We start from the raw sequence: 24,872 nt of genomic DNA, 5'->3' as shown, positions 1-24,872 counted from the left end.
GAGGGGACGGGAGGGTAGACTGAGGCTCTTGGGTCTGGGGGCTCAATGCAGGAGGAACCCTGGTCATGTGACTCTTTTCCCCTCCCCTTCCAGGCCACAGGGATGAAGGTCAGGGAGCTTGGAGTTTCCAGACTCCACATTCAGGTCTGTGCTCCCAGGGATGAAGCAGCCAGGCTGATCCAGGCCCCGAGGCCCCCAGCCTGTCTAGGGAGCCACAGACACTACGGTCAACTTGCTCACGGCCAGAGAAACGCAACCTTCCCTGGAACGGAGACTCATCAGTGTGTGAGTCTGTGGGCTCCTGGGCAGGTAAGGGAGGCTCCTCCGCACCCACAAATCCACCCACGTCTGCGCTGGGCACTGCCAGGCAGCTCCCCAGTGTGCGCTCAGCAACTGGGAATCTCCCCAAGCTGCTCTCTGGCACGGGGGCTGAGTCCAGGCCCTGGTGGACCTGTTGTCACAGGGAGGATCGTCCAGAGGCCAGGGCCTCACCAGGGTTAGGACAGAACCAATCCACTTGCTGTCCCCTCAGAGATGATCAAGTGACGCAGGACAAGCAGCCATTTCCCAGGTGACAGAATGAGACAGCTACTGATTTCCCAGGTCCATCCTACGGGTGGGCTCTGAGCTTGGGGCACCAGGACCACACAAGGAGCTGTGCCCGCCCCTGGGCACACATGCCCCTGCCAGGCCAGCCAGGCACACCACCCACTCCATCCCATGACTGCCCCAGGACCCACTCCACAGAGGTGGAAACTGAGGCTGGGGAGGAGAGAAAACCTGCCCGCGGGCCCCCGTAACTAACCCAAGCCTCGGCAGAGGACACCCTAACCAGGTGGCTCAGAGGTGGGGTGGGCAGGGTGGACACAGGGACAGGGCGGCGTGGGATGAAGACCCCACACCCCAGGGATTCCTAGAGAGGGCGGCGGCGAGGGTGGGGACGGGACAATAGAGAGGGAGGCAGGGAGGCTGGGGACGGGACAACAGAGAGGGCAATGATGTTGGGGCCGAGGTCAGGCTCCGGAGCACAGTGAGGGGAGGAGGCTGGGAGGTCCGTCCGCATGGTGGGGGCCTGGGGGAGATTGTTCCTGCCACCTGGAAGGGCGCCTTCCTCTCGGTGCCTCAGTTTCCTCACTGGGAGATGAAGATGAAGATGACAGGCCAGATGTGGCCTGCGTGGGGCTGCGGCACAGCTCCCCAGCCCCCGCTGCTGCCCGTGCTGCAGGGCGGGAGGGGAACACTTGTTCCTGATGTGGGCATTACTGCCATTAAGAACCAGTTTTAGGTCCTGGCTGTCTGGGGGCCTGAGAACCGCATAAACATCACATGGGAAATTTCATTTGTATATGCAGTTTGGGGGGCACTAGTTCATGGCTTTCCCAGATCCTCCAAGGGTGTGCCGCCTACCAGGCTCAGACCACACCATGGAACCCAGAGTGGACAGAGCTCTTGGAGGAGACACCAGGTCCCAGCACCTGCAGGCACCCATGCACAAGGTTTGCAAGGACACGGCTAGATGCCACCCCACATCAGGACCTCTGAACCCAGGTGGCCACCCGCTACCTCGGCACCGAACCACAGCTGGCCGGCCAGGTTGTCGTGCCGGATCTCCTCAGGGAACTTGACACAGAAATCTCTGGGGGCACGGTCCTGGGGGATGCACTCATCCATGATCTGGTTAATGATGTTCAACACATTGTCCTGAAACAGAAGACAGGAGAAAGTGCGCCAATCGCTGTGTCCAGCTGGCGGCCGCCATGTACTGCTGGAAAACACGCACGGTGCATGTTACTGTTTTTTAGGATTATTATTAAAGTGATAGAGGAGGCTAGGCACGGTGGCTCATGCCTATAATGCCAGCACTTTGGGAGGCCGAGGCGGGTGGTTTACCTGAGGTCAGGAGTTTGAGACCAGCCTGGCCAACATGGCGAAACCCCATCTCTACTAAAAATACAAAAATTAGCAGAGCGTGGTAGCTCACACCTGTAATCCCAGCTATTAGGGAGGCTGAGGCAGGAGGATCACTTGAACCAGGGAGGCGGAGGTTGCAGTGAGCCGAGATTGTGCCACTGCACTCCAGCCGGGGCAACAAGAGTGGCAACCATAGGACCCATGGGCTCAGACGAACTCTCAGCTGGCTGGGGACCTGCAAAGCCCTCGTCTTCCCTGAAGCTCAGTGCACTCCTCTGTAGAGTCAGGGACACAGACCACATCCTAGGGTCGGAAGAGTGCAATTACATCAAGGCCAGGCACAGCTGGGTCCTGCTCTGCCATCCAGGTAGCGGCCCCTCCCACCTCCTCTGGAACCAGCAGATCAATCACAGCAACGCATAAGTCAGTCTGCACTGGAGGGGGTGCGGCTTTCACAAAGTGGAGACCCTGACTCCACCCCTCATGGCTGTTCAACCAGGGACAGGTCACTTCGCCTCTCTGATCAGCCAGGTCCCCTTCTGTAAGCCTCAATACACAGCAACTTCTGACTTTTTGTTTATTTTTAGCGACAGGGTCTGGCTTTGTCACTCAGGCTAGAGTGAAGTGGTGCAATCATAGCTTATGACGGCCTCAAACTCCAGGGCTCCAGCCATCCTCCAGCCTCAGCCTCCCAAGTGGCTGGGATTACCAGAGTAAGCCAGCATCCCTGGAAGCAGCTTCTATTTTAAAGACTCTTTAAAATTATTTTACTTTATTTCCTTATGTTCAAAATATAAAGTATAACAGACTGTTTTGAACACTTTGTGTATATGAGGGAAAGAAGCCCATTTTTTTACATCTTAAATTGCATTCCATACTTTTCTGTAAACTTGTTCTATTCTTTAAACATTGACTATTCATTCTGTAGATTACCAAAACACTGGAAAGCTTAACTTTTGCCTTTAACTTGCTAAATATGAAATCAATACACATTCATCCTAGGAAAACGGGAATCAATGAGAAAGGAGAGAAGTGGGGAAACATGACTGCAGGTGGGACACAGTTCCTTCTAATTCTCATCCTCCAAGGGCCTGTTTTCAGCCAACATTGAGATGATCCATGTACCAAATACTGCGTTCTGCTGCGGTTGCTGCATCCAACTTTGGATGGATGGTGACATGCTATTCCAGCATATAGACCGTCCTGTTAACTGACTCCTTTGTCTTCTGCTGGACACTGACAACACCTAATCCTCCACCTCCACGCCATGCTGCCCTCACCACTGTGGGCACGACGCTCCGATTGTGGATTACTTCCTCAGGACCCACTGCTTGCTAGAAATGGAATTACAACGTCAAAAGTGCAAACTGCATTTCCAGGCTCTGATGAGACACTGCCGAGTGGCTTTCCGGAAAGAGCACACGAATTGACACTCTCACCCTTGGCCATCCCTCCTTTCTGCCCTCCGAGGCTTGACTTTCATTTTTCTTAGGAAGAGATATGAAAACTCACTACGAGTGGGGAAGCATGGCCCTTCTCAGGCAAGAAATGAATGCACTAAACTCTGAAGGAAATTCTGCAGTGTCAGAAAAATGTTAAGCCTTTATAATATAAAAAATAAAAACAAAATTCAACCAACAAGTGGTACTACTGTCACTTCTTTTTAAAAGGTTTTCTGGGTAGGAAGGTCCCTTGCTCATGATTCAACAAACAAATGAGCAAACAATAGCACAATCACAGCAACAGGCAGTGCACAGTAAACACCGGCCGTGATGAAGAGTCCAGGATCTGAGGCTCAGCCCCGTGGCATGGCTTATCTAAGGCTGAGGAGACTTTAGTGGCCATGCTTGGATTCATTGCCCGCCCTTCCTGGTCTACCAGAACATGCCTGCCTGAGGGAAGGGTCTTCTGTTACTCACTGATGAGTCTCCAGTGCCTAGAACAGTGCCTCACACACAGTATACTGCAACAAACATTTGCTAGGACTTCTAACTCCAGCCAAGATGGAGTAATAGGAACCCAATGTACCCCACTCCCAACGACAGTGATTCCCATGACACCGGACATCAGGCCACAAAGGACAGTGATCCCCAAGAGACAGGAAATAAACAAGGTGAGGCCCCCGACGGCCTCAGCTCACTGCGTTGAGGAAAGTTTCAAGTCATGGAACAGGGACAGGGAACTCGGATGGAACCAAGGCAGTTCGGATTCAGAGAGCAGGAGGCAGAGAAGAGAGAGAACCCTGGAGATCTGGGGAGGGTCTCAAGGGTTCAGCCGAGAACTGATCAACACATGCCTGTGGGGAGATGACCGAAGGCCGGGAAAGAAGCACCTGAAGGATTCCAGGGAGCAGGGGCAGGAGCCCTCCAGAAGGCTGGAGTAGTAGGAGCGCTCACAATTCACAAAGTATCGAGTAGAGTACCCAGAAGTGTCTTGCCTCCATGTGAACAGCAGTTAATTCTAGACTAAACACAGCTCTGCTCCTGCCTAACACCTTAAAAAATAAGACCCAAAGGAATAAACTGTTTCTAAGTAACTAAACTGCATCACAGAACAACCAAAAATATTTACAGTAATATAAAAATAGCCCCTAGCAAGGTGAAATTCACTATGTCAGGTACCCAATTAAAAAATTACCAAGTTTGGCCAGGTGCCGTGGCTCACGCCTGTAATCCCAGCACTTTGGGAGGCCGAGGTGGGTGGATCACCTGAGGTTGGGAGCTCGAGACCAGCCTGACCAACATGGAGAAAACCTGTCTCTACTAAAAATACACAATTAGCCAGGCATGGTGGTGCGTGCCTGTAATCCCAGGCATGGAATAGCATGTCACTATCCATCAAAAGTAGGATGCAGCAACCGCAGCAGAATGCAGTATTCGGTACATGGATCATCTCAATGTTGGCTGAAACAGGCCCTTGGAGGAAGAAAATAGGCCCTGAGGCAGGAGAATTGCTTGAACCCGGGAGACGGAGATTGCGGTGAGCTGAGATTGTGCTGTTGCACTCCAGCCTGGGCAACATGAGCAAAAAAAAATTACCAAGCTTGCAAAGAACGAAGAAAATACGACCCATGACTAAAAGGAAAAGCAATCAATCAAAATCAACCCAGACTTGACAAAGATGATCAGGGACATTAAGACGGTTGTTATAACTGATTCCCATGTGTTCAAAAAGTTAACTAGAGACAATGAAGAAACTAAAAGTCCTGATGTGATTTAGAGATGAAAATTACAGCGTCTGAGATGAAAAAATATACTGCATGAGATTAACCACAGATTTGATAATTCAGAAGAAAAGAACAGTAAACTTGAAGACAGCAACTAAAACTATCCCAACGATTCAGAAACAATAATAGATCATCAATGAACTGTTGGACAGCTTCAAAGGTCACATATGAATGTAATTCAAGTCCCAAAACGAGGAGGAATGAGATAGAAAAAAATATTTGAAGGAATAATGGTCAAAATTTTTCCAAATTTAATAAATATAAACTCACAGAACCAAGTAAATGAACCCCAAGCAGAAGACACATTTTTTAAAACCATACCAAATTACAGCATAATCAAATTGATCAAAACCAATAAAAAGAGAAAATCTTTAAAGTAGCAAGAGAAAAAAGATATGTTACACACAAGGAACAAAGACAAAAATGGCATTAGATTTTTCATCCAAAATAATACAAGTGAGAAGAGAATGAAACATCTTTAAAGTATTGAGGGGAAAAATAATATCAACCTAGAATTCGGTACCCAGCAAAACTATCTTTCAAAATCAAAGGCAGAATAATTTTTCATTCAAACAAAGGCTGAAAGAATTCGTGACCAATAGACTTGCACTATAAGAAATGCTAAAGAAATTCTTTCAAGCAAAAAGAAAATGACACCAGATGGAAATAGAGATCTATACAAGGGAAAAGATAGCACTGGAAATGGTGACTACACAGTAAATATACAAGATCCTTTTTTACTATTTAATTTTCTAAATTTTAATTTTAAAAATTGACCATTTAAATGAAAAAAATACCCTAACAACATAGTGTGAGTCTATAACATACAAAAGTAAAATGTATGGCAACAATAGCACAAGGTCCAGTAGGAGAAATGGAAGTGACTTACTGGAAGGTCTTTATACTCTATGTGAAGTTGTATAATGTCATTTGAAGGTATCTGTAATTAAAGACAATTATTATAAACCCTAAAGCAGCCACTAAAATAACAAAACAAAGAGTTCTGGTTAATGAGCCAACAAAGGAGACAAAGCAGAATCATAAAAAATAAATAGAATACATAAAAATTAAGAGATGAAATCACTGAAGCCAATTAATAAAAAAAGAAGGAAAAAAAGAGGAAAGGGGAATAAATAAAAGATGGGACAAACAGAAAACAAATAGCAAAATGATACTTAAATCTAACTCTATCAAAGATATATTAAACAAAAATAATCTAAAAACCCCAAATAAAAGACAGAGATTTTCAGATTGCATAATAAAAAGAGAGCCAACTATATGCTGCCTACAAGATCCCCACTTCACACACAAAGACACAGATAAGTTAAAAGTCAAAGGACTTTTTAAAAGTTATATCATGTTCACACCAATCAAAAGAAAGCTGGAGTGGCTACATGAATACTGAAGTAGGTTTCAGAGCAAAGAGTGCTACCAAGGACCAAAAAAAAGTCATTTCCTAATAATAAAGGGGTCAATTTATTAGGAGCACATAACTATCATTAACATTTATGAACCTAATAATAGACCTTCCAACGGCATGAAGTAAGATGTCATAAACAAATCCACAATGACAGTCAGAAACTTCAGTACCTTTCTCAACTGATAAGACATAGAAAGTAAACAGAAAATCAGCAAGGACATAGTAAATCTTAACAATGCTGTTAAAACAAGCTGACGTGGTTGACATTTACAGAACTTTCCACCCAGCAACAGCCAGAGGTACATGATTCCCAATTGTATATGGAACACATACCAAGAAAGACCAAATGCTGGGCCATAGAACAAGCCTCAATACATGTAAAAATAATCCAAGTCACACAAAGTGTATCCTCTGACCACAATGGAATTTAATTAGAAATCATTAACAGAAAGATCTCTAGAAAATTCCGTAAATATTTGAAAACTAAATAACACACTTTTAAATAACTCATGAATCAAACACGAAATCAAAGAGGAAATCACAAAGTATTGTGAATGAAATGAAAGTAAAAATACAACATATCAAAATTTATGGAATACCACTAAAGCAGCAATTAGGGAGAAATTTAAACCACTAAATGCCTAAATTAGAAAAGAAGAAAGGCATTCATTCTCTAACCTGAGTTGCCATGTTAAGAAACTATAAAAAACTATAAACCGTATATATTTTATATGGTTTTGAAGTCTACCATATAAAAATTAAAAAAGAAACTAGAGGCCGGGCACGGTGGCTCAAGCCTGTAATCTCAGCACTTTGGGAGGCCAAGACGGGCGGATCACGAGGTCAGGAGATCGAGACCAAAAAAATACAAAAATCTAGCCAGGCGAGGTTGGCGGGTGCCTGTAGTCCCAGCTACACGGGAGGCTGAGGCAGGAGAATAGCATAAACCTGGGAGGCGGAGCTTGCAGTGAGCTGAGATCTGGCCACTGCACTCCAGCCTGGGCGACAGAGCGAGACTCCATCTCAAGAAAGAAAAAAAAAAAAAGAAACTAGAAAGAGAAGAGTAAATGAAACCCAGAGCAAACAGAAGAAAGGTATAACAACAATCAGAGCAGAAATTTAAAAAGAGAAAAGATTAAAGCAATAGAGAAAATCAATGAAGTTAAAAATAGTTCCTTTGAGAATATCAGTAAAATTGATAAAACTCTATCAACACAGTTCAGAATGACAACAGAAGACACAACTTAATAACAGGAACGAGAGAGGTGACATCTCTGTGGATCCTACTTATATTTAAAGGATTATAAGGAAATATTATGAACAACTTAATGCCAATAAATTCAACAACTTAGATGAAATTTCTTAAAAGGCATAAACTACCAAATCTCTCTCTAGAAGAAATTTCTGAAATAATGTGAAAACCCTGTATCTATTCAAGAAATTAAATTTGTAGTTAAAAATCTTCCTACAAAGAAAACTCCAGTTCCAGATAGATTAGTAGTGAATTCTACCAGGTCCAGAGAGATTAATAGTGAATTCTACCAGGTCCAGATAGATTAATAGTGAATTCTACCAGGTCCAGATAGATTAATAGTGAATTCGACCAAACATTTAAGAAGAACTAATACTACACAAACTCTTCCAAAAAACTGAAGAGGACAGAATCCTTCTCAACTCATCTATGACATTGTCTTGATACCAAAATCAGACAAAGACTATGGGCCCATATCCCTCATGAACACTAATCCAAAAAATCCTAACACAATTTTAGGAAACTGAATTCAATAATGCAAAAAAGGATAATGTACCATGAACAAGTGGGATTTATCCCAGGAATGTAGGAGTACTTTTTTTTTTGTGAGACGGAGTCTCGCTGTGTCGCCCAGGCTGGAGTGCAGTGGCACCACCTCGGCTCACTGCAAGCTCCGCCTCCCGGGTTCACGCCATTCTCCTGCCTCAGCCTCCCAAGTAGCTGGGACTACAGGTGCCCGCCACCACGCCCAGCTAATTTTTGTATTTTTAGTAGAGACGGGGTTTCATTGTGTTACCCAGGATGGTCTTGATCTCCTGACCTCATGATCCACCTACCTTGGCCTCCCAAAGTGCTGGGATTACAGGCGTGAGCCACCGGACCCAGCCAATTTTTTTTAACATTCAGAAATCAATCAGTGTATGCTTATGCTCTTCCTGGACCAAGTAAGGCAGAATCTCTGGGATTGGGTCCTGGCATCTATATTTTTTAAGCTCTCATAAGGACTGTGAACCATGGATATGGTCTAACATCTGCATTTTCTTAGCAACATGTCTGACCTCTTCTGTATTTTTAAAAATCTATTTTTATTTAGGGCCACATTCTGTCTTTTATCTTTGTGGCATATTTGTGATACCCAGCTGGTTCTATGATCTTCTTTCTACCAGGGAACTAAAATGATGTGTCTTCCATCATTTTGTAAGACAAGAAGGCACCAAGAGCTCCAGCTACCCTGACCTTTGGGTGCTATGGCCTCCAGCAAACGACCCCTTGTTTTCTGTTTATTGCATGTGATGACGGATGAGTCACCCAATCTGAGTGGATTTCATGTTCTAATTCATGAAATAAGAGAATCGGACCAGATGAGCCTAAAGTTTCTTTCAGTGCTAGATAATCACAACTCTAAAATAGCTATGGTGAGAAACCTAAATGTATATACTAACATGAGATTCAAACTTTCGGCAGCTTGACACAGTTTACGCTTGTTTTTGTGATATCATAGCTATCATCTGCAAAAAAGAATAAGTCACATTATTCAAAAAGAAAATAAATTAAAATTTAAAGGAATCAGCGAAGGGTTCCCTGTTTCAATGATATAACTGAGTGCCTACTATGTACTAGGAACTGGGATGTACTGGTGAATGTTGTGTGTGCACACAGCCCTGCCCTCATGGCATCTGCATGCTGCTTTTGTTGGGTGATGGAGTGGATACTAATAAAAAAGTCAATATTTATTGAGTAAAAAAAAAGACCATCAATGTAATTTACCATATTAAAAATAACATGATAATCTCCACTGACACAAAAAAAGCCTCTGAAAAAAAATCTAACATCCATTCCTAATAAGAACTCTTAGCAAGCGATGAGCAGGTGGCAACTGCCTTGGCCTGACAAAGGGCAGCTACGAAAATCCTACAGCTAACATCGCACTGATCTCTGGGGAGAAAGCATTCGGTTTTCCATCATTAACAAAAGATGTCTGCTCTCACCACTTCTATTCAACTTTGTACTGGAATTCTAGCTAGTTCAATAGGGTGACACACACACACACACACATGCACACACACACACTCATGGCATCCAGATAGAAAAGGAAGAAGTGAAGATTATCTTTACTGGCAAAAAATGTAACAGAATCTACAAAAACCTGCCGGAAATAGTAAGTGAATTTAGAAAGTATGATATTGTAAAATATATGTTTGGTCTTCTTCCCATTTCCTGACATACAGCTCCAAAAAGCCTGGGACTCTCCTGAGTGATATGCGTTCACTGGTGACTGGGGGGCCCTCGACAGCTTCAGGATGGGGGGCTGGTCCCTGGGAAGATCAAGACATGTTAGAGGGTTGTGACTTTCAGCCTCCACCCCCAACCTCCGGGGAGGGGAGAGGCACTGAAGAATTGGGAAGTGTTCTCACCCATAGCAATGATATAATCAATCATGGCTCCATAAAGCAGCTTCTGCAAACACCCAAAAGGACTGGTTCAGACAGCTTCCTCCGCACTGGAGCACATCCGCCTGCCAGGGGAAGGGCACACCCCAACTCCACGGGACAGAGCTCCTGCCCTTGGGACCCTTCCCGGCCTTGGCTGGTGCACCTCTTCATCTGGCCGCTCATTGTACCTGTTACTACATCCTTTATTCCTAAGCCAGAACCATGAATGGAGTGTTGCCCTGAGTTCTGTGAGCCACTCTACAAATTGATCCAACCCGGAAGCGGGTCATGGGAGTCTCAATTTATAGCCAGCTGGACAGAAGCACAGACAACACCTGGACTTGGGATTGCCATCTGAATGGGGGGGCCGTCTTGTGGGACTGAGCCCTCACCCTGTGGGGTCTGAGGTCACTCCGGGTGGACAGTGTCAAGATGGGGTTGAACAGAGGACCCCCACTGCTGTCCCCTGCAGGACCTGCTGGGGAATGACTCGGTGTGTGGGGAAAATCCTACTCATCTGGTCATGGAGTGTTGAGTGACTGTGTGAGAGTAGAGAATACAGAGTAGGAAAAACCCATTATTTAGATGTCCACAGAAAGGTCTTAGGACACCACATCTATATACAAAAGTCACTGGTGTTTCCATATGGTAGCACCAAACAATCAAAAATTGACATTTAGGGCCAGGCATGGTGACTCATGCCTGTAATCCCAGGACTTTGGGAGGCCAGGGCAGGTGGATCACTTGAGTTCAGGAGTTCGAGTCCGGCCCGGCCAACATGGTGAAACCCCGTCTCTACTTAAAATACAAAAATTAGCAGGACATGGTGGCGCATGCCTGTAATCCCAGCTACTCAGGAGGCTAAGGCAGGAGAATCAGTTGAGCCTGGGAGGTGGAGGTTGCAGTGAACCGAGATCGTATCACTGCACTCCAGCCTGGGCAACAGAGTGAGACCCCACAGGGTGAGGGCTCAGTCCCACAAGACGGCGCCCCTTCAGATGCTGATTCCAAGTCCAGGCGTGGTCTGTGTTTCTGTCCAGCTGGCTATAAATTGGGGCTACCATGACCCCCTTCTGGGGTTGGATTAATTTGTAGAGTGGCTCACAGAATTCAGGGAAATACTTCGTTTATGATTCTGGCTTATTTTTAAAAACTGACATGCAATAAGCAATACCACTTATAACATCATGAAAAGACATGAAATGCAACCATCCCTCAGTATATGCAGCGGGCAGGTGCCAGGACCCCCAGCATATATCATATCTGCACATACTCAAGCCCCACACTTAGACCAGCAGAACCTGCACAGCCCTCCATGTATGTGGGTTTTGTGTCCTGAGAATACTGTATTTTCGATCCCAGTTAGGTTGAAACAATGCATATATAAGTGAACCTGTGTAGTTCAAACCATGTTGTTCAGTGGTCAGCTGTGCTGGGGGTAAGGTGGGCCCTGTGAGATGCCCCCAGGGAGCTGGGAGGAACACCAGGGAGCATACCCCAATCTGGGGGGACGAGAGGCCGAGAGGCTTCCCTTGGGGTGCTCAGCACAGACATGGAGCAGGCTGAGGCTGCCATGTCGGGGGGCGGACAGGAAGAGGCCAAGGACTGGGCATGGGACCCACATGGAGGCGGCTGGGGGAGGAAGGGGAGATAGGAGGAAGGAGGAAGAGGGGGAGGTGTGGAAGAGAGAAGGGCCACAAAGGACCCAGTGGGATGCGAGGTGAGCCAGAGGCAGGGCGCTGGAGCTGAGTGAATGGAAGTGAGCCTGAATCAGATGATGCTAAGGGGCCTGGACAGTGTCCACACCCTCTTAGTTCCTTCAAAGACCACAGCAGCAAGGAGAAGAACATGAGTGTTTAAGGAGAAGAACATGAGTGTTTAAGCCCCTAACTGTACTGGAGCACTCCCCTCCAGATCCTTCTTGCAGGGCAATTCTCACTGTGACACATCCCAATTAAAGCCTGTGGCAGCGGGAAGCCTGAGAAGGGGCCACCTAGCTTGGCAGCCCTCCTGTCCCTCCCCCCACCTCTCAAACTCACTTAAAACCAGGCTTTATCATCAACTCTATCAGTCAACGAAAAAAGCACACAGGTCACAGAGCATGTAAAGGGAACAGAGCCCCTCCCCAAAGGTTGCCACGAGGAACAGCCTCCGACCTCCCTTCTTCAGCGGTGGGGCCGCAGGGCAGGTCAGCACCTCTCCTCCGCGGCACTCTCCTCCTCCAGGCTCCAGGGCCCCCAGCACCTGTCCTCTGGGCAGGGGCTCTTTCTAACCTGAGCTCCTGGGGGTAGGGACTCTCCCCACCACAGAGGCCGTCCCAGGAGGGGCCCAGGACATCTGTTGGAACATCTGAACACACAGAAGGTGGAGGCTGCCACTGAACAGCCCAAAAACAAGCCCAGAGCCTGATCCGGCCAGAAAAGCTGTCCTGGCCACACACAGGGCCCTAACGCTGCTCAGTTCCCACTGCAGCAGGGCCAGGCCAGAGCCAGGGCTGGGGTGCAGCCAGCTCGGCCACTTTGCAGGACCCCCACAGGGTGGGACTCTCAGGATCACAGTGACACAGGGATGGACCCCCCCTGTTGGAGGAGCATGTGTCAGCCCCCAACTCCCACAGCCGCAAGGATTCAGCAAGACCCTGTAGGGAGAATACACCAAGAACATTCCGGAACTTTGTGAAAGCCCCTCATCATCACTGGATAAAACTTTGCACCATGCCGTTTGCTATTGTGCTGGAAATGCCTCTGAATGTTTGGTGCACTGGGAAGAAAACCTCGGCCGCGATATTTTTAGCAGCAGCTTCCAGGGCCATCTCTCAATTATGCAGCAGATGCCGGCAACGCCATGAGTCAGCGGCAGAGTCTGACCGCCACATGGTACCCAAGCGCTGCACGAGCACCTGGGCAGGCCCACCCCTCCCACACTGGCTGTTCCTTGGCTCAGAAGCCTGCTCACTCTGCACCCCCTGCCCCCACTCCCCCAGCCTCTGCTCCCCCAAGTGTCCCGCGCGGTTTCTCACTTCCAGCCCGGCTATACCCACCCCACACATCCTGCCCGGGATGGTTCCTCTTCCTGGGCCTGGCTTCTCTAGCGCCTGACCCTGAGAACGCCACCACAGGGGGCTAGCAGGTGACAAAGCCTTGGTCTACTAAGGACAGGCCACTCTGTCCAGTGCCCAGCCGGGCCAGCCAGCTTCTGCTGCCCCGTGGCTCACCTGGCAGGAGCGGAACTGGCTGACCAGCAGCGTGCACCGCTGGGGGTCCTTCCGCCCATCCAGGCTGTCCAGCTCCGCGGCCACCTGGTTCAGCTCCTCGTCGGCATAGTAGAACCGGGCAAGCAGCTGCGGATCCGACCTCTGCAGGAGAGAGGGGCCAGGGACGTGAGTGGGTGGGAAACTGGAGGGGATGCCTCTGCCTTGTCCCTTGTCCCCAGGCCATGTGTGGGCTCTGCCTGGGGCCTTCCACCCTGAGCAGTAGCCGGCGCTTTCCTCAGCTTTCCACACCAGGATCTGGAGGGAAACAGCTAAAGCCGAGGCTCAGGCTGCCGGCTCAACCCCTGATTCGAGGGTCCCCAGGCCCCCTGCGTTTCAGCCCAGGACTGTGGGGAATCCAGACCCTTCGCTGCACCTCAGACACAAGGTCCTCACGCTCCCTCTGGTGGAGAGCCCACAAAAAAGGGGCTCCGGAGAAGAGTGGGGTCCCAGGTGCTCCAGGCGACGAAAGCAGCTCTTAGGACTTTTTTTTTTTTTTTTTGAGATGGAGTTTCACTCTTGCTGCCCAGGCTAGAGTGTGATGGTATGATCCCAGCTCACTGCAACCTCCACCTCCTGGGTTCAAGCGATTCTCCTGCCTCAGCCTCCCCAGTAACTGGGATTATAGGCGCCCGCTACCACGCCTGGCTAATTTTTGTATTTTTAGTAGAGACTGGGCTTCACCATGTTGGCCAGGCTGGTCTTGAACTCCTGACCTCAGGTGATCCACCCAACCTCAGCCTCCCAAAGTGTTGGGATTACAAACGTGAGCCACTGTGCCCAGCCAGGAAATATTTTTTTATTCACAAAACCAAAATATGAAGTGGCCCAGAATAACACAATAAAATTTACTCCACTTAAGTGAAGAATGATTGACAGTGCATCATAAACCATTTCCCATGATTCATCAACAATTTGCCATCCCCTCGTTCTCTAGAAACTTCACAGTGTCTCATTCCAGTTTCCACAAGCCCGTGCACTGTGGCAGGAAACCCTATGCTCAGAGGCTCGCCTCTCACCAAACATTTGGGGGCTCAGAAGCTGGTTTTCAACCGCAACCACCACCCACCCCAACCCCGGCCGGCCTCCTTGGTGCTCTACACATACAGCACGGCCACCCTCCCTTGGCATGTGAGGTTCCCACTGCCCCAGGATGCAAACGGCTTGTTCCCCTGGATCAGAGTTTCCAGGATTCCGAGAAGCCCATTAGAAAAGTGATGACGTCCTTTTGTGTGTGTATTATTATTATTATTATTATATTATTTTGAAGACAGAGTCTCGCTCTATCACCCAGGCTGGAGTGCAATGGCAAGATCTCAGCTCACTGTAACCTCTGCCTCCTGGGTTCAAGTGATTCTCCTGTCTCAGCCTCCCAAGTAGCTGGGATTACTGGTGCCCATCACCACGCCCAGCTGATTTTTGTATCTTCTGTAGAGATGGGGTTTCACTATGTTGGCCAGGCTGGTCTCAAACTCCTGACCTTGTGATCCACCCACCTCGGCCTCCCAAAGTGCTGGGATTACAGGTGTGAGCCACTATGCCCAGCCTATATATTTTTTTGAGACAGGATCTAGCTCTGTTGCCCAGGCTGGAGTACACTGGCATGAGCATGGCTCACTGCAACCTCCGCCTCCTGGGCTCAAGAAATCCTCCTGCCTCAGCCTCCCAAGTAGCTGAAACAATAGGCACACATCACTATATTCAGCTAATTTTAATTTTTTCTAGAGATGGGGTCTCCCTGTGTTGCCCAGCCTGGTCTTAAACTCCTGGCCTCAAGCCATCCTCCCACCTTGGCCTCCCAAAGTTGCTGAGATTACAGAAATGAGTCACTGTGCCTGGCCTGAACCTATTTTTATAAAAGGGACTCTTCATAATCACAGAGAGAAAGACAGAGGAGAGGGGAATATACCAAATCACACACAGTGCGAATGTGCCGGCAGCGTTCCCCACAGACTCGCATCTCCATCAGGGCATTTCCTCCATGTGCTCTGGCCTGCTGCCCCTCCCCTCTGTGTGGCCTTGGCCAGGGTCACTTTGTCCCGACTCTTTCCTGGTCCTCCAGTCCTCACGCTCTGGATCAGCTCAAGACGCTGGCCCAGACCCCGGGGGTGAGGAGAGCAAACCCCAGTGAGGCTGAGCAGACCCATACGAGGCCATTCACTGCCCCCCGCATGGGCTCCAGCAATGGCTGCATGCACCTGTGACCTGGGCAGCCAATGGGAAGCCTTCCCTGGGACTGTTCACAGGAGGCTGACAGAGCCTCTGCACCCACTCACTCCCCGGCAGATGCTGCCTGAGCGTCCACTCTGCTAGGAGCAGATCTGGACCTGGGACACAGCCCAGAGCAAGACAGACCCAGACCCCACCCCGCCCGGCCGTTGACACGCTCACTGATGCCAGAGGCACAGAGATGGACGGTGGGCACTGGCTGCCATCTGCTCCCACCCTCTCAGCACCACGGCTGTGTCCCTGTGCCTCGTGCCTTTCTGGAAGTAAACACATCCCCTCCACAGGCCCAGCCAACCCCGGAGAGCCACAAGGTCGCAGTCACCCAGCAACCCCTCTGTGATGAAATGGGAAGAACAGCGGTGTTGGGAGGCAGGAGACACTCTTAACCTCGTTCCTGCTGTACTGCCTGGAAGGAAAGGAGGGAGGTGGGGAAAGTGAGGCCCAAAAGGCCCCTCCTGGCCCTTCCCCATGGCCCGAGGCCCAGGGAGTGCTGCACCTTCGAAGCCTTGTAGCTGTCAACTTACAGATGAGCAACTGGGCCCTTGACCTTTGCTTCAGACGCAGCCCCCATAATCCTTTTTTTTTTTTTTTTTCCTGAAACAGAGTCTCTCTGCTGCCCAGGCTGGTGTGATCTCAGCTCACTGCAACCTCCACCTCCCAGGTGCAAGCCATCATCCCGCCTCCCGAGTAGCTGGGATTACAGGTGTGCACCACCACATCCAGCTCATTGTTGTATTTTTAGTAGAGACAGGGTTTCACTATGTTGCCCGGGCTGGTCTCAAATTCCTGACCTCAAATGATCCGTCCGCCTCGGCCTCCTAAAGTGCTGGGATTACAGGCGTAAGCCACCACGCCCAGCGCAGTCCCCAGAATTCTGACCGGCTTATGGGGTGGCCGCCAGCTTCCCCTCCCCTAGAATTCTGACCCAGCTTCTGGGGTGGCCACCAGCTTCCTCACCTGGACCTGGGGCCTGCCAATGCCCCTCCTCACTCCCAAGGAAGAGGGGAAGAGCCAAGAACAGCATCTTCCTACCAGAGGGCAGAGGAGCCCTCCTGCCACTTTCCCAACCAGGAGGGAGCATGGCCCCTTTCGGGGTGGGGCTGAACTCGCAGCCTGCCCAAGGCCGGCATGAGACCCGCGGGGCCTGACCCCCACCTCAGGCATTAGTCCAGGTCAGCAGAGCCACCGGCTCCCTTCTGGCCCCACACCTGCCAGCTCCCCTTCAAAGCAGTAGGTATGGGAGGGTGGGGGAAGCAGGGGCCTGGTGTGGACGGTCCCACAGCAGACACCTGGCTGTGACTGAGCTGGACCGGAGCCCTCACAGTCCCTCTCCGTGTGCGTCCCGCAGCCCCGACCACAGCTCACTGATGAGACACCATCTGGCCCAGCAAACAGGCCAGGTACTGAATTTAGGGCACTGGATGACGACACCTCCTGGAAGCTAAATCTCGGCTCTGAGAAAGAGGACATGACAAGGGGCCATGCAGAAACCCCCCAAAAGGAACCCAGAATCATCCTCTGCCCTGGCACCAAAAACCTCACAACACTCAAGGAGTTCCCAGCAATGCCAGGTCAACACGGGCCCCTCACTGCTCGGTAAGCAGAGGAGACAGCTCAGCCACAACACAGGTGCATGAAAGGCTGATGGCAGCGTGATGCTGCACAGAAAGCCCCCGTCATCACACAAAGCCCCAGACCAAAGAGGGGACTGAGCCTCTGAGCAAAGAATGGGGTGCATGCATGTCCCCTCGGCTCACTCACACACTTCCTCTCCTGTGCTCTGGAGAGGCCAAGAACCACCACTGTGTGTGCAAGTGTGTATGTGTACACGCATGCACCTGTCCATGGCTGTGTGCGTGTGAATCTGTGCATTGTGCATGTGCATAAGTGTGTACACACATGTGCGTCCATATATCTGTGTGCGTGTGAATATATGTGCAGGCATGGATGTGCATGTGTGTGTGGACGTGCATGTGTGTGTGGATATGCGTGTGTGTGGATGTGCATGCATGTGTGAATGTGTGCGTGTGTGGATGTGTGCGTGCGTGGATGTGTGCATGTGTCCATGTGCGCATGCATGAATGTGTGCATGTGTGAATGTGTGCGTGCGTGGATGTGTGCATGCATGGATCTGCATGCGTGTGGATGTGCATGCATTTGTGAATGTGTGGGTGTGTGAATATGTGTGTGTGAATGTGTGCATGTGTGAATGTGTGCGTGTGTGTGGATATGCATGCGTGTGGATGTGCATGCATGTGTGAATGTGTACGTGTGTGAATGTGTGTGTGAATGTGTGTGTGCGTGAATGTGTGCGTGTGGATGTGCATATGTGTGTAGATGTACATGCATGTGGATGTGCATGCATGTGTGAAGGTGTGCGTGTGTGGACGTGTGCGTGTGGATGTGTGCGTGTGAATGTGTGCATGTGTGGATGTGCCTGCTTATGTAGATGTGCATGCGTGTGGATGTGTATGCATGTGTGAATGTGTGCGTGTGTGAATGTGTGCGTGTGTGGATGTGCATGTATGTGTGAATGTGTGCATGTGTGAATGTGTGCGTGTGTCGATGTGTGCGTGTGTCGATGTGTGCGTGTGTGGATGTTTATGCGTGTGTAGATGTGCATGCACCTGTACATGTGACACCAGTGCAGCAAGTGTCAAGATGAGCTCCCACAGGGGTGACGTGTCTGTCTACTTGGCAGGGTAAATGCTAGAAAGGGGCGCTCATCACCAAAATAAAAGGCATGGGAGGTAGGGAACCCTTCAGGGACGGGCCTGACACTTGACCCCTCCTGGCCCTGGCTCCAGTTAGCGGGGATGCTTGGTGCCCTGCAAGGAAGCCGACTCTCACCTGCAGAAGGCAGCCTGTGTGCCTCAGGGCTCCCTGCCTTCCTCTTGGGACAATTGAAGCCTCTGAATGGTCTTCCATGGAGCTGAGGTGCTACCGAGCACACAGATTGCACTGCTGGGCCTGCTCACTGGTGGGGTGGGTGGGGAGGGGTTGGATGAGACAGATTTGCTGTGTGACCTTATCATGAGCTAAACTGTGACCACACCCCCCAAATTCAAACATTGAAGTCCTAACCCCCAGGACTCAGAATGTCAGAATATGACTGTGTTTGGATTTAGTATGTCCCTTTTTTTTTCTTTTTTTTGAGACAGGGTCTTGCTCTATCCCCCAGGCTAAAGTACAGTGGTGTGATCACAGCTCACTGCAACCTCCACCTCCTGGGTTCTAGTGATCCTCCCACTTCACCCTCCTGAGTAGCTAGGAAGACAGGTGGGTGCCACTACTACACCAGCCAATGTTTGTATTTTTTGTAGAGATGGCGTTTTGCCATGTTGCCCGGGCTGGTCTGGAACTCCTGGGCTCAAGCAATTCGTCTGCCTCAGCCTCCTAAAGTCCTGGGATTACAGGCGCAAGCCACCGTGCCCAGCCTAGAGATAAGATCTTTAAAGAGGTCATTAGGGTCAAATGAGGTCGCCAGGGTGGCCCTGATCCAATACACCTGGAGTCCTTATAAGAGGAGGAAATATGGACACAGGCATATTTGTTGGAGGGCCGACCTTGCGGAGACACTGGCAAAAGGCAGCATCTGCAAGCCAAGGAGAGACCTAGCCTCAGAGGGCCCCAGCCCTGCCACGCAGTAGTCTTGGACTTTTGGCCTCCAGGACTGAGAGAAAATAAATTCCTACTGTTCCGGCTACTGAGTCTGGAGTCCTTTGTTACGGCCGCCTGACCTGCGTGGAAGGCCCAGGAGCAGGCTGGGGAGCCAGCCCTCGGCCAGACCCCTCCATGCTGCACTGCCATGCAGGTGGTCCTGGGAGCCCTGACATCCACTTAGCAAACCCCGCCAGGTAACCCTCCTCCAAGGTAAAACCCCAAATTGTGGGCCAGTACAACTCTGAGGAAGCTGCCCTTGAGGGGGGCTCAAGCTTCCCTGAAAGACCCTGGAGACCCCCATCCACCTGGAAGGACAGCCCCCTCGGGCCCTGGACCTGAGCCTCGGAGCCTTTACCCACCGAGCAAGTGCATGGCGTCTACAACAACCTGCGAGGCCATTCGTGGTTCTCTGTGATTTGAGGATGCCTCCGTGATGCCTAGGGGCCGTGGGCTCTGACGGTATAATTGCCTGCGCGTGGGAAATGGGCATCCCGAACAGTGTGTCCAAAGTCACCGCCCCCGAGAACAGGGAAGCGCTGAGTGTCTCCACAACCACAAGGAACAACACTCGCCACACCCCACCTCGTGCCACACCATGACGGGCACCACACACTGCTGACTTGGCATCGGTGTCCACAAGCAAACACCCTGCCGCTGTACCTCGATTTCAGTCAAGACCTTAAAACCAGACCTACAAAGGTGTTGACCATCTGCAAAAAGAGAGCTCTAATCACTCACACACACACACGCGTGCGCGCACACACACATGCACACACACGCACACATGCACACAGACACACACGCGCACACACGCACACACGCACGCGCACGTGCACACCCACACACAGAAACTCTCTGCTATTTGAAAAGCTGAGTTACCCCTGAGCTAGCGTCCTGGCCCTTCAGGACCGGTATTTCAGAGGAAGAGGCCAAGGTTCCCGCATGGTCCCAGCGGTGCCTGGGGCGGGAGCAGGAGGGATCTTTATTTACTGTGTCTGTCATCCCACCCAGACGCCTCACTGAGTAGAGACCTCCAGGCAGGGGTCCCAGGAAAGGAATGAACACAGCTTACAACATTTAGTCTGTCCTGATCGACAGAATCCAGAAGAAAATGTGGGGTACTAAGTTTCCATTTCTAAGTATGCAGAGTATAAAGCAAACAATTATAACCTCAACCTACTTATCACCTAGTGCTAAATCTGTCCGGCATGACAGGGCTCACCCTCAAGGGAGCCTGCGGGCAGGAGAGATAAATAGTGTGTGTGGGGGGGTTAACGTTCCAACACTGACAAATCGTCTCCCTTTGATTTGAATCCACCAACTTTGTTCAACGACATTTTACAATTTCATTTTAAATTAAGTTTTTAAATATCCTTAAATACAATGTCCACAATAAAGGGAATCAATTGATATAAATAGGAAGTACTCACCTTGTTAAAATTTTTGAAATAAAAATTGTAAAAGAATATATTAGAACCTAATAGGAATCTCTTTTAAAACCACACCACATAAATATTTTCTCAAAGATAAATCCATAGCAGTGAGAGTGTTCACTGTTAAAAGGAGTCAGACATAAACCCATAAAGAAAGAATTTCGTTCAGGAGGTCAGATGACTACTGAACGGACAGCCTCAAAAAGAGCAGGAGAAAATACGCATGAACAAAGCAGCTCTCAATTCAAAATTACAAGGATGGACTGACTGAGGGCTAACTTTGTAAAGCTGATTAAACTGTCAATTCATTCAAGCCCCTGGTCCCTAATGTGAGCTGTGGCTGCAGGCGGGAGGTGGGGGTTGGAGGCACGTGCAGGGTGAGAGACGCAGTGCGCACGTGTGAGCTCAGCCCGTCTGACCCACATGTGATGACCCTGGAGTATTTCCGGGCAGTTACAAGGGCTGGCCACCAGGCTCAGAGTTTACTCGCACTATGCCACCCACTAGGGCAGGCCCAGCCACCTTGAGGCCCAGGAGGGCTAGGGCTCCAAGCCCTGCACAGGGCACAGAAGCACAGTCCATCACACTGCACCTTCCACCCAGACAAGGAGACTGACGCTCCTGAAGGTAACTCATGGCCAAGGCCACATCGCTGAATGACAAGGAGCCAGATCTCAGTCCAGGTGTCACTAGGATCCTCTGGCATCTATGTGGGGAAAGAGGGGGTAAGGGCCCAGGACTGGATCCCTTTCACACTCTTGTTTGCCAAATCGGACATAAATCCTGCAGGTGGGGACCTTAAAGAGACACTTTGTCGCTCCAGGGCAGCAGCATCACAGTCTTGGCCAAGCTGTGGCAGGGACGACGGGAGCAGGCAGGTGGTGGGACAGATGGAAGGACAGGCAGCACGGCCAGGCCAGAGAGGACCAGCCCCGCCCTATGGGCCCCAGCAAGGGAGGGAAGCCCAGTCCAGCTCCTACTGCCTCCCTCCCCACACAGCTGAACCAAGGACATAAGCTAGGCTCTAAGCTCCAGTTCCCAAGACAGACCACCCCAGGCAGCCAACTCCCTACCCCCACAGCCCCTACACTCAGCCGTGGAGACCCAGGTGCATTTGCCTCCTAGATATCAGCAGATCTCCAGGAGACAGTGGCCACATGCGGACTTCAGCTGGACAGAGGCTGGAGCGTGCAGGGGTGAGGACCAGGTGTCTGAGGCGCCGCCCTGGGCCTCTCCAGGGCCAGCTTTCCGTTAAAGCCTGAGACTCCTCGCTCTGGCACCAGGAATGCAACAGCACCACGAAGAAGCCAGGGAAGAACCTCTGCCCGGGACACCCAGATGAAGCCCCACAGCTGTGAAACCCCACACCAGCTGTTCCTCAGCCCTCACCATGACCAATTAACTGTCGAGGAAACCCCTCCACCCCTCCACCCCTCCACGTCCCCACGTCTCTACCGTTCCACCCCTCAACCCTCCACCCTCTACCCCTCCACCCTTCCACGTCTCCACCATTCCACCCTCCACCCCTCCACCCTCCACCCCTCCACCCTCCACCACTGGGGCCAGAACTGTTCACTGCCGCCAATCACGGGCCCAGTCCCTCCTGCAGATCCCCAACCCCTCCTGTCCGCACTGAGGCCTGGAGTCCCTGGACAGACGTGACCCATGTCCCCAAGGCAGGCCTCATCCACAGCAGACACCCCAGGGGCTGCCAGGCTGAGGCCCCACTGACCTGGCAGCACCACCAGCCACCAGCAGCAGATCTGGGGCCCCAGACAGGCACACATTCCTGTGGTCCCAGGCATAGCCCTGCTGCCACACCCACCCCAATGCTACCATTGTTGCTACTGCCTCCCTCCGCATCCATCTGTCCCCCTTCTCTACCCTGCTCTGGGGCCAGGGAGCTGCAGTGGGCACACTGGGTCAGCAGGAGGCCTGGCAGGGAGTGAGGATGGGACGGTCCTGCCCACTTCCTGCCTTGGCCTCCTGCGGACCCCACCCAGCCCTCTTCTCTCTCAGGACTCGGTACTGGCCCTCCCTGTGGCCTTCGGGCCCACATGTGGCACCAAGCCCTGGACTCATCACCATCCCTGTGGTCCCCTCAACCCCATTACATGATGAGTGTCCCCAGCACAGCCTGAGCAGGGAACTGCTGAGACTGCCGGCTACTTCTCCGGGACTCAGAAGACCCTGGCAGTTCTAGGGCTTGATGGGAGGCGGCTGGACACAGTTTAATTCCTCATATGACCGTTGACCAGTCACTTGTGAGAGCGGCATATATGCTACCCAGCTCAGGTCACCTGTGAGAGCAGCATACACACCACCCAGCTCAGGTCACCTGTGGGAGATAATCCCTGCAGGAACGTTCTCCAGGGGGCCTTGGACCAACCCAGCACTCCCAGTTTTCTTGCTTGCTGGTAGAAGGTGCTGAAGATGTGGCATCCAGAGGTAGGGAGGGACTGCCCAGAACAGCCTGGGCCTTGTCCTTGACCCTCCCAGGGATTATAACAGCTTGAGTTAGGGAGGAACTGCCCGGGCTTGGCTTCTTTCTCCCTGGAAGCAGGGTGTCACAGCTTTGCCCTGGGGGTCACGTGGCCCCTGAGGTCTCTAACCGGGGTGGCTGCTTCCAGGGCCTTTCAGCCCTGGTGCAAAGAGAAGCACGTGCAGTCAGCAATCCATCTGCCCTGGGCAGCACTCCCGACACGGGGGACTGGCTCTGTCCCTTGCTTCCGATCTGTAAGTCATCAACCTGCTTTGCATAACTTGTATGTGAGTGTACAGGTCACCATTGCATGGAGGACTAAACAGTAGCCTGGGGTGCGGTGCCCACAGGCAGAAGCTCCTGGTATTTGGCTGCGACAATCTTTGCTATTCTCCACGAAGTAGGAGTCTTCTCTTGGGACTGGTAATTACCAAACCTGCTTTGAAATCCCTTCCACCCCAGAGGCGATAAGGGGCGGTTCTCCAATTTACGAAGGGAAGAACCAAGGTTCAGAGAGGTTCACAAATCCACCCAAGATCTCACTTCCAATAAGCAATGAGGCCAGCATTTCAAAGCCACTCACCCTGCCTGATGGTGGAAGACTTATCCTGTGACTCGGTTTCCTTGCTTGCTCCTGCTAGGTACAAAGGGTGAAAACAGCACAAAGCCACCACTGATGTTGGTGCCGCAGCCCCAGGGCAGGCACTGTGCCCTGTGAAGGGAAGGCCTCCCCAGGCCTCGGGTCACAGCTCCAGGCTCACTGTGGCCTTCTGGTCCAGTGGGACATAGGATGTCCAACACTGGCTGGGAAGGTGTTGCCTGGGACGTCCAAGTTTGTGCCCACCCGGGACAGCCTGCACATCAACTCTGTCCACCCGGCCTGGCTGCAGACCAGGGCTTGGCGCTGACCCCCAGCCCCACCCATCCCCTCCAGGTGCCTGTGGGTGGACAGCCAGCCCCACACACGCCTCCAGCCTGATCCGGAACCACAAGCTGCGCGGCCTCGGTGTTGTGGGGCCAGCCAGGCCACTGAACGCCCTGCCTGCCCCAATGGCACAGCCCCCCACCTCTCCAAGGCCTTCAAAGCAAACTGCCAGGAAAGGCTGGCAGCTTTATGTTCAATTCACATCAGTAAGTACTTTACCCAGACGGCGGCCGTGCCTGTTTAGAGGAATCCTCCGCAGCCCAGACGCGACAGGGGCCACGTGGGAAGGGAATTTAGAGGGTCCACACTGGGCACAGACGCCCCGGTGGACGCCAGCTTCTTTGCCGCCTGTCCCCTGATTAGCATCTGCAAAGTGGGCTTAAGGACGAAGAGAACCCGCTCAGCCTGGACAGACCCTGAGCACCTCGCGTCCTCCCCGGCGGAGCGACAGTGGTGCTCGCAGGTGACGAGGTTAACGCCCCGCATTCCCGCCGCCAAGCCCTCAAGGCAGCCTCGGTCTCCGAGCCGGTGACGGGGAATGGCAGGGGCTGCGTTCTGCGACAAAACCCCCACGTCGCCACGGCAAGGTCTGCCGGGAGGGGGCCATGGACCCCCGAGGAGGCGGCGCGGAGGGACAGCGGGGCGGGGC

General features: G+C 51.3%; 1 protein-coding gene across 3 annotated transcripts in view; it reads right to left on the bottom strand.

Annotated features, from left to right (window-relative positions):
* Positions 1-24,872, bottom strand: part of ZFYVE28 (zinc finger, FYVE domain containing 28) — a 151,145-nt gene that overhangs the window by 72,468 nt on the left and 53,805 nt on the right. For 2 of the 3 annotated variants that reach the window (XM_011936754.1, XM_011936755.1), the window contains exons 2-3: positions 13,456-13,596; positions 1,564-1,701 (exon numbers count right to left, since the gene is read on the bottom strand). In XM_011936754.1, coding sequence (XP_011792144.1) covers positions 1,564-1,701; positions 13,456-13,596 — 279 coding nt within the window. Of the gene's footprint in view, positions 1-1,563; positions 1,702-13,455; positions 13,597-24,442; positions 24,814-24,872 lie in introns of those variants that run through there. The other variant, XM_011936756.1, reaches the window with a different exon arrangement.

The sequence above is a fragment of the Colobus angolensis genome, unplaced genomic scaffold (assembly GCF_000951035.1).
Source record: "Colobus angolensis palliatus isolate OR3802 unplaced genomic scaffold, Cang.pa_1.0 Scaffold157, whole genome shotgun sequence".
NCBI classification, from domain to species: domain Eukaryota; kingdom Metazoa; phylum Chordata; class Mammalia; order Primates; family Cercopithecidae; genus Colobus; species Colobus angolensis.
The sequence above is the reverse complement of the archived record's forward strand: the minus strand, read 5'-3'. Positions and strand labels throughout refer to the sequence as shown.